The sequence below is a fragment of the Mauremys mutica genome, chromosome 9, assembly GCF_020497125.1.
Source record: "Mauremys mutica isolate MM-2020 ecotype Southern chromosome 9, ASM2049712v1, whole genome shotgun sequence".
Lineage (NCBI taxonomy): Eukaryota > Metazoa > Chordata > Testudines > Geoemydidae > Mauremys > Mauremys mutica.
Genome location: NC_059080.1, coordinates 78,813,685 through 78,824,143, shown reverse-complemented (window position 1 = coordinate 78,824,143; position 10,459 = coordinate 78,813,685). Strand labels below are relative to the sequence as shown.

Sequence of the window (10,459 nt, the reverse complement as noted above, 5' to 3'; positions counted from 1 at the left end):
GGGAGGGGGCGACTGACGACATGGCTTACAGGGAATTAAAATCCAAAAAGGCAGAGTCTTTGCATCAAGGAGAAACACAAACAACTGTCTCACAGAATGGGCCCCTCAAGGATTGAACTGAAAAGCCTGGGTTTAGCAGGCTGTTGATTTTACGGAGGGAGAGGGGAGCAAATGAATACAAAACAAATCTGGTCTATTTCTTGTTTTGATCAACTCCATCTATCTTTTACATCTTAGGCTGGCAGCAGACGGTGCAGTATGACCGCTAGCCATCATCATCCCCTGGCTGCTCACCAGAAGATGCTGCATTATGACTGCCAGGCCTCATCATCTCCTGGGTGCTCAACAGAAAATGGGAAATGGCCTGGCTGAGTCACTCCCATCTCTGTATGATGATGATGATGATGGCTTTCAGTCCTAATGCACCATCTGCTGCCAAAAGGCAATGAGCTGCTGCTGTATAGCAATGCAGTCCCACGTCTGCCAGCACCCAGGAGATGTACGGTGACGGTGAGCTGAGCGGGCTCCATGCTTTCCGTAGTATGGCATCTGCACAGGTAACCCAGGAAAAAAGGTGCAAAACGGTTGTCTGCCGTTGCTTTCACAGAGAAAGGGAGGGAGGGAGAAGGGGACCTGATGACATGTACCAAAACCACCTGAGACAATGTTTTTTGCCCCATCAGGCATTGGGATCTCAACCCAGAATTCCAATGGGTGGGGGAGACTGCGGGAACTATGAGATACCTATGGGATAGCTAACCACAGTGCAACACTCTGGAAGTTGACGCTAGCCTGGGTACACCGCCGAATTAATGTGCTTAGTGTGGCCGCATGCACTCGACTTTATACAATCTGTTGCCAAAAATAGAATTCTGTTAAATAGAAGTAATCCCGTAGTGTAGACATACCCTAAGCCTGCTGTGAGGAAGGCAAAAAAACCCACCTTGCTTTGGCTAATCTGATAGCAAGGGAAAAATTCCTTCCCGGACCTCCTAGAAAGGAGAGACTAGCGGAACATCTACAGTAAAGCATGACAAAAACCTGCTATTTAACTATCTCCATGGGTGGGAGTGTTGCTACTGCTTTGGCTGGGCCAGGTAAAAGAGATTTATTCTGCACTGGCATGGACATAAATAGTTCCCCCTTTTTTTCTGGTCACCGGGGGTTGGGGGGAGAAGGGTCAGCATCCCCAGGCTGACCAGGTATGAAGCTGCCACAGCAAGTCATTTTTCTGGCTCTTAACAGGGCACACACATATTTTCCAACAAGCCAGAGAACATGCCCCACTCCCACGCCCCACTTAATGTGTAGTGAGGTCATTCTCCTACCCTTTGTTTGTCTATTTAAATTGAAAGCTCTTAGGGGCAGGGATTGTTTCTTACCAGGTGTTTGTAGAGTGCCTAGACTAATAGGGGTCATTAAGTATTATTGGAAACATGAATAAGCAGGTACAGATTCTGTCATCCTGTGAAAGTTCATATGTACAACAGAGAAGACTTACATTCCTTGCACATGGCTAGCACTGTCATGCCATTTTATGTGGAAAAGTGAAGGTAAGCAGTCAGCATTAAGATTGATATAGGAATCAACTATTTCCAGGATGTTACTTAGGTTTAGTTTTTAAACTACTGGTAAAAACAGTCCAACAGCTTGGCTTCCACAACAACGTAGTGGCAAAGTAATCAGTTATTTATATTTGTTTCATTTTTTTGGATTTAGATGAGATTGAATCAGCATGACTCTGGTTGCAGAAACCCCTGAAACCTGAGTCAGGATTACATTTTAAATAACCCCCAAAATAACATTTTTGATTATGGCATGCACACTCCTCAAGTGAAAATTGTTTAGTTATGGGATAGAAATAAAATCTTACCTTTGAATTGTATTATGGCCCTGCATCAACAGGTGCAAGGCAACATTACATGAGCTGTATAGATAGTTCAGAGTACATTTACTGCTGTTGAACATTGTGTCCCTTAATACTGTGTAAACAACTGAAGTCCACATCCTGTTTTAGAAACCATCTGAATACATCAGATACAGTATATACCAGCACCTTTCCTGGGGTTTGGTTTTTATTGGTAATTCATACTAGCAACAATAACAACAACAAAAATCTTAAATGTTACCTAAGCCTTCTGGCAAATCTTGGCCTTTCCTAGGATGTCTCTGCAGGACTCCTCTGATTCAGCCTCCAATTCCCCTTCGCCGAAGAAACAGTCCACTCTTAATTATAGATTTTCTTAGCTCCAGTCAAGTTAAATACCAATATGAGTTAATAGTAATTATTCTATATCTTTATGCAGCGGTTGAGCAAATAAGATTAGGGAGGCTCAGTGGAGGAGCTCTGCAAACTCCTATCAATTACCTCTCTAATACAATAGGAGTCCTTGTGGCACCTTAGAAACTAACAAATTTATTTGGGCATAAACTTTCGTGGGCTAGAACCCACTCCATTGGATGCATGACGTGAAAAATACATAAGCAGGTATAAATACATGAAAGGATGGGGGTTGCTTTACCAAATGTGAGGCCAGTCTTTATTCAGGCCTAATCTGCTGGTATCCAGTTTGCAAATTAATTCCAGTTCTGCCGCTTCATATTGGAGTCTGTCTATGAAGTTTTTTTGTTGAAGAATTGCCACTTTTAGGTCTGTTATTGAGTGACCAGAGAGACTGAAGTGTTATCCTACTGGTTTTTGAATGTTATGATTCCCCATATCAGATTTGTGTCCATTAATTTCCAAACTGGATACCATCAGATTAAGGACTGGGAGTGGTTGGGTCATTACAAAACCTAAACTTAATTTCCCCATTACTAATTCTCTCTACTATTACTCACACCTTCTTGTCAACTGTCTGTAATGGGCCACTCTCTTACCACTTCAAAAGTTATTTTTCCTCCCTTGGTATCCTGCTGTTAATTGATTTAATCTCATCTAGGCCTAAACCTAACATTTGAGTGTTTTCTTTCTGTGAAAGCCCCTTTTAAAATGGATAAATACCTATTTTAAAATATAACATTTAACCATTGTATTGGCTATTTTGCATATAAACCCTTGTCCTTTGGTCTGAACATGTTTTATGTCAAGTTCCAGACTCAAGTGAATAATAGCTGCTTAGTTTTAAGTACTGTGGTCTTTAAAAAACACAGGAAACATTGATAATGCAAGCAGGCTTATCTGTATCAAGGCTAGCAGGCAGTGCTGCCATAGTTCGTATGATGGATCTTTTTCCTCACTGACAAAGTGATATGAGATTTATGCAGATTTGTTACAAACCCAATGGGTGTCAACATTGAAGTTTTATGCACAAAACAAACCTAGTGTAGAAATGGAGGTTTGATGCACATTATGCTTTTCCAATCAAAATCTGTTTGGATTAGGGTGCAAATATTGTAAGATAATGCAGTGAACACTTAGTATTCAGTTTACAGGGGCTATGCTAAAAATATGTATTTTGCTTTTGTTTTAATGAACTCTTTCAAATATGGCAAACACACCTGTCACCTATAAAAACATTCGTACCTAGAATGGGAAGGAAGGATTGGTGATACACTCTAGAAAACTTACTGTAGGGGGAAAAGCTCCTGCCCTGGCTGGAGCTGGACTAAATTTCAACTTTAATATCTATGCTCCTTGTTATTGGTCTCATTCTGATGTAGAAGCCAATTTTCTTTTGATGATATTGAAAAAGCTACTACATTAGCAGATTGCAGAATGCAGATTACTATCTCACTTGCAAGGGAGTATCAACTTCAGCTAGAGTTTGATATGAATGAGGTCTGTGCAAAATTCAAGTTATTTTTTGCACAGTGTGCTTTGCAGATAACAATTGTGAAAGAATTTCCTTCTTACCAGCCTTTCCTCTTCTCTTTGCCTGTCTACTGCAGATTCTCAAAGTGTGTTTTTGTGGCATCTAGTAAATTGGGTTATCTATAAACAGGAATGATTATCTACCTCACAGGCCTGTTGCAAGGCTAAAATCATGCTTCTAAATGAGTTGAAATTGTTAGATGAAGTTTACTTTGTAACTTTTCTGCAAAAGAAACTAGTTGTTCAAGAACACCATTTAAATGAATGTGAATGAATAAAGCATGGAATTTTTGTCCAGAGATCTCTACTACCACCCTTTCCCCCAAAAATTATACTCTATGGCAGGTGCTGGTGGAGGATGGGTGAAAATAGTTTCATGGTCCCGCTGAACTTCAAACCAAATAGCTCAGTTCAATGTACAGGGTAGATGGTTGGACAATTTGCTGCTCTCATACTTAATAGGGCATTGAGGGTGAGATCCTGTGCTGATGTAAATTAGCATTTAGACCCGCTGAAAATCTGGTCTGAAATATTCAAATGTGTCAAATAGGCGACAAATCAGAGATCTCAGCTAATATTGTTCAAATATACTTCATATTCAATACATTTCAATTTTCATTATTATTCAGTTTACAGGATTGTACTGTGTAGTGAGAAATGCAGAAGTCATGAAGCTGTGGGCAGGGGCAGCTCCAGCCCCCAGCACGCCAAGCGCGTGCTTGGGGCGGCAGGCATGCCTGCGGGAGGTCCGCCGAAGTTGCAGGACCAGCGGACCCACCGCAGGCAAGCTGCAGAAGGCAGCCTGCCTGCCGTGCATGGGGCAGCAAAATGCCTAGAGCCGCCCCTGGCTGTGGGAATGTGCATATTAAAAACAAAACACTGAACAGGTTTTTGAACTTTTTGTACTGAATGTTTTATTATCAGGCAGTTATGAAACAAATTTAAAAAAATACATGAACTATATCAGATGACAAAATAAAACAAACTTTGGGCCATATCTTGACATGCTTACTTATTGGAGTGTCAGCCAAGGAATAATACAATAAGGATTTAACTCGTCTTGCATAACAACTGTTAGAGCCCCAGTGCTTTATGGGTCCACAACTATCAACAGCTAGATGCCATATCCTAAATCAGGCCATTTGGTTCTCAACATGACCCATCTTTTTACGTACAGTACTTCATCATCCTGTGGAGAGCACTGAAGTGAAGTCTGGCTTGAGATTTGGACTTCTCTAGCCCAAGTCAGGTATCAGATAATCCCTGGGCTCCAAAAGCAAGGTTCACCATTTTTCAGTTATTCAACAAATACCAACACACACAAATGATAATTTATTATAAAAATTATTGAGCCCATCCTGGGATGCACCAACTCCCTCCTCCCCACCACCAGTTCAACCAAGAATTGAAAGTGGCTCAGCCACTTACTGTAAAAGGTGAATGGTCTCCAGCCACACAAAAACAGTGTGAAACAAGAACAAAGAAAGGGCCATGGGATGAATGTTGAGTGCGGGGTCTAGTGCTGCTACACGTCACAGGTGCCTAAGGTCAGCCCTCTGTCAGTATGTGGAATGTGTCTGCCAGGCCAGCTGAAAAGACAGTTTCTGTCCTCACCCACCTTGTCTTTAATGTCCTGGGACCGACACATCTACACCACCTCTGCATATAATCTCTGCCCTCTGAGAGACACCATCAGGACATTGGATTTCCATTAAGTTAAAACTAAGGTGACCAGATGTCCCATTTTTAAAGGGACGGTCCCGTTTTTGGGGACTTTTTCTTATATAGGCACCTATTACCTCCCACCCCCTGTCCCATTTTTTCACTGTTGCTATCTGGTAATCCTAGTTAAAACAGACAAGTGCATAAATATTATATTCTTCTATCATATAGCAATACTTAGTCCAGTCCCGTGACTCTTATAACCAGATATTGAAGCCAGTGAGAGTTTTGCCTGAATAAAGATAGTAAGATCAGGTCATGCAGTTGCTTAGTAATGGCTTCATTGTGTATGTACTAACCAAGCATAAATGAAGCTAGCTACATAAGCCTTGATATACAGCAGTAAAAGCTGTCCCATAAACCAGGGTCCTTTATTCCTCAGTGTGTTCCCGTGTCAGAGTGCTTTGTTGACACCTCATTTGCTGTGGGTGTAAACCTTTTTAAGAGTTGTCTTACTTTAGTCATCAGCATCTCCCTGAAGTGATCACCCATTAGGAAATAAAAGACGGGGTTAATTACGCTATTTAAAAATGCAATAGGCCTTGTGATAATATAAATGGTGTTGATGATGTTCTGTGTACACCGCGATAGCTTCCAGGATTCCATTCGGGAGGCAATTCTCACATTGCGCATTATGTGATATGGAGTAAAGAATAGTGAAAAGATAACCAGTGCTATGATGACTAAAGAAAGAGGTTTCTCAAGGTGCTGCGCAGCTCTGAGCTGCTCACTACGTTTCTTAAGAAAAATAACCATCTTCACGTAAAAGAAGCACATAACACAAAGAGGGATTACAAACCCCAGAAGAGTCAGGCATATGCTATAGATTAGGCTTTTTGCTGGATCTCCAGAACTTGCATAATCTGTACATTGGTTACCACTGGCAGTATTTCTAGATCCTATGAAGGTGATTATTGGCACCAGTTCAAGTATAACAAGGATCCATATGGCAACAGAGAAAACAACAGCTATCTTCCTCTTCTGTAGAAAATGGTCTCTGAAAGGATATTGCATCAGCATATAACGATCAATGCTGATAAAGGTAAGGAAAAGGATGCTTGTGTATAGGTTCACATGCAGCATGAACCTATTGCTTTGGCACAACATGTTCCCATATGTCCACTTTCCTTTGGAGTAGCTTGTCACCAACATTGGAAGTGTGCACAGAAATACAAAGTCTGATAGTGATAAGTTAAACAAGTAAATATTGCCACTTTTCCAAACTTTCAGGCAGAATAAGTATCCAAAGACAACAATGCTGTTTCCAATGATGCCAAAAATGAACTCAATGGTATACATGGTAGAAAGGTAATATTTTTGCAGGGTGTTATCCATCTCCTGGCAGTCGACTGTCTTATTCACATCCTGGGAAGTCTAAAAAGTAAAATCAATAGTAAGACTACAATGACACTTAGAGTGCTATTCTATTTTTTGTTATCACAACTCAGATATTTCCAGCTCTGCAAAAAATGTGTCTTATAAAGACTTAAACTTTTTGTATCAAGGTCTTGGTATCAAAGCGATGTAAAAACACAATGATAAAAACATCCGGCTGAAATCCAGTAAGAATTCTGCCTCAGTAAGAAATTGAATGAGGACTTTGGGATTTTGTGTGACAACATTTATTTTCCTGAAAGTCTCCCATAAAGCAGAGCACAAAGGTGATTTTGATTCTTAGCGTCCATTATGCTATGAATGTAAACTGAAAGCATTGTGTTATACTTACCCAGCACTGGGCTGGAGGGAGTGTGATCGGAGGGGAAGAGAAAAAATACAAACAAGCAAAATCTGTCTCATAAGAGCATTTTTTGGAAATCCTCTGCTTTTGTGCCTGTGGAGCTTTACTCCCACATCTTACTCACTGCTTACTAAGGCAGAAATCCCATCATTTCCAATGGGACCTTTGCCCAAGTAAGGAATGAAGTAGTAGTACAGGATTGAGCCATTGGTATGACTATGCTCTGAAGAAGTTTCTATTAGTCATGGTGGTTAAAAAAAAAGGGAAACAAACTTGTTTGTTAACCAATAGGAATATTTGCTATTTATGTATTCCCAGTAATAAACTAATAATAATCTTTTTATCAGAATTACATGGAAACAGTCTTATAGAGGAGATAATGTAGCTACAGCATGCTCTGCAGTTTACATCTGTGTCTCAGAAATTCTGAGAAAATATTGAAGAAATGGAGATCTCAGTACTTGCAGTTTAATAGACCATAATATTATTTGTCTATTTTTCCCAAAACAAGCCAATGCTCAACAAATTAAATCCAAAGTTCACATATGTTGGCAGACTCAGAGCCAGCTCCAAATCCCACTGAAGTCAAGGAAAAGACATTAGCTAATTTCAAATTCAGAATAAAATTAGTGAAATTTCAGTGGTGTAATCTGTAAACTTTCATCAATTCACAATTTTTGTAGCAAACATTTTACAAGTAAACCCCAGAGATCTATTCAGCTCTCTGTATGGTGTATTATTAGAATTGTAATTAATTATTTGTATGACAGAGTGCCCAGGGTCCCATTTTGTAGAGTGCGGTGAAGCTGAGAGACAGTCCCTGTCCTGGAGAACTTTCAGCGTAGTATGTTTTCTGTATTTTAGCTAACATGTAACTATTCAATTGCTGCATGCTAAGGGAAATGCTTTATTAAGGGAATATAAGCACACAATTTCGCTTATTCACTCATTTTGCAAAGCTGTAAAATTACATTGTTCAGCATCCCTTTTCAGTGTAGGCCTATCTATAAATAATGACATTTACTATTTTAATTCCTTGATAATATAAATAACTCTAATAAGGCAAAATACCCAGGATAATTGAGAATAACATCTTCAGTTTATTGCACCTTCTCTTCGATTATTTAAATCAACTGTTTTATTATTCTCCTTTTTGATTTCAGAATAAAATATATCATGATGGGCTAAAGAGCCTTTGTTAAAATTCCAGAGAGGACTGGGATACTTTGTCTCTGAAGCAGTTCACCCACCTCTCCCCAACAATATGCAAATTATCCCTTGGGCTCAAAAACATTGCTTTGCCTTTAAATGCAGTAGATTGCACCCGATATCAACAAATCTGGGGGAAGGATGCTTCTATTTTCCCCAAATGACACAGGTTGATTATTGTGCTGTATCTTCAATGTACTCAATATATTTTTCAGAAACAAGTATAAATATTTCTACTAGAGTGTATTTAGTGACAGTTTGTTTGCCAAGCAGTTTTGCTTTCTTCATAGGTTACAGTTATGAGAAATTCTTTCTATTTATATGGGGAAGTACATTAATAGATTCTCTAGTTCTTTACCTTTCTCTCCCTGCATGTCAACAAACACACACACCTGGTTTGTGGGGCTTATTATAGGCTAAGGAGGGAATTTTTGTAGGAGCCCATTATTAAAATATTGGCAGCACATCACTGACAACGTATGGTGGGAAAATGAAACATAAGAAAAATAGAAATTAGATTACAATTTAAGCTCAATTAACACTTCCTAAAAAGGGAAATTACATTGTCTCAAAATCTGCTATACATAAGCTCCTTAAGATAGTTACATGCTCTTTCTCTGACATTCCTATTTTAAATGTTTTGTATATTTATTGTTTATATTGTCTAAAATACATAAAATCCATCACTGAATTATATGGGTAGCTGATAGCAAGATACTCTATTGTGGCAAGAAACACTTCTTTCAAAGCTTTGAGATAAAATAGTCATATGAAACAAAAATGTATACACAGATATCATGTACTAGTAGATTCTTGTAAAAATATTGATAGAATCCCCAAGAGTTTTTTACTTTGATCAAAGCAACCCCAGATACTGCTTTTAGCTAGCCCTTGCAATTCAAACAATTAGGAAGAAACTCAAACCTTTTGTTTAAAAATAAAAAAGTTTAAGCAACCAGATCACTGCACACTACATAAGCATTCACATTTTGAATGAAAAAAAATGTTAAAATATTGAAAGCCCCATTGTTCCATGCACATCCTGTAAATAGACTTATTGATCACCTTCAGAACAATATTCAGGGTACAGGTAACACAAAAGCAGAATGAAATACACTCTTCATTTAGTTGTTTTTATATGGTTAGCCACATCTTTAAATTTTGTTAACAAAGGGACATATTTTAACATTTTGTCGTAAGCTTTAAAGAGTTTAACACTGTAACAGTTTAATATGAAAGTCTAACTCACTAAAGATTACAACTCACCATTTTGTGGAATGAGTACTGTCTTAGTAGACACTCCTTTAACCATGACCAGATGAAAGCTTCTGGCTTACTAGAGTGCAACTGCACACAGTTGTCTCAGCTTATTTTGCATATCATGCAAAGGTGGTTAATTATTCAAGAGTACAGGGAAAATTGTCAGAGCTTGCTGTGTGGGAAGTTTCACTGAAGTGGAAAGTATTGCAAAACTTATTCTGAGTCAACTAGAAAACTAATGAAATAATTCTTCTTTGCAGAGAGCTATTCAAATCTGACTATATGTGCTACACTAAGTAGCCAAAAATGTTCTGTTGTGCATATTTATTTGTAAATGGCTGGAGAATGCTGAAAGATTTTGAATTCGGTAAACAGATGTTTAAAACTACTATTTCCTAATACTAATGAAATATTCGTAACAGGAGGATATGTACAGCCTTGTGGCTGAATCGCAGGACTAGGAATCAGGAGCTCTGGGTTATAATGACATTTCTTTCATTCGTTCACTGACCTTGGGTAAATCAAACAACTTCCGTGCCTCAGTTTCCCATCAAAATAAGCAGAACGACGCTTTCCTACTTCCTCAAGGTGTTATGAGAATTAATTCACTGTTTGTAATGTGCTTTGAGATCCTCAGATGGAAGGAAAGTTTAAACCATTGTATGTTTTACTGTCAGATTAATTTCAGTTTTCTAAGGACCAAGGAAACATTCAGC

General features: G+C 38.8%; 1 protein-coding gene across 1 annotated transcript; it reads right to left on the bottom strand.

Annotated features, from left to right (window-relative positions):
• Positions 1 to 4,745: 4,745 nt before the first annotated feature.
• LOC123377840 (succinate receptor 1-like) lies at positions 4,746 to 9,831 on the bottom strand. The gene is made up of 2 exons (XM_045031148.1): positions 9,750 to 9,831; positions 4,746 to 6,910 (listed from the first exon to the last, which is right to left on the bottom strand). The coding sequence occupies exons 1-2, from the start codon at positions 9,750 to 9,752 to the stop codon at positions 5,915 to 5,917; spliced, it is 999 nt and encodes a 332-aa protein (XP_044887083.1). The 5' UTR covers positions 9,753 to 9,831; the 3' UTR covers positions 4,746 to 5,914.
• Between the last annotated feature and the right edge of the window lie 628 nt (positions 9,832 to 10,459).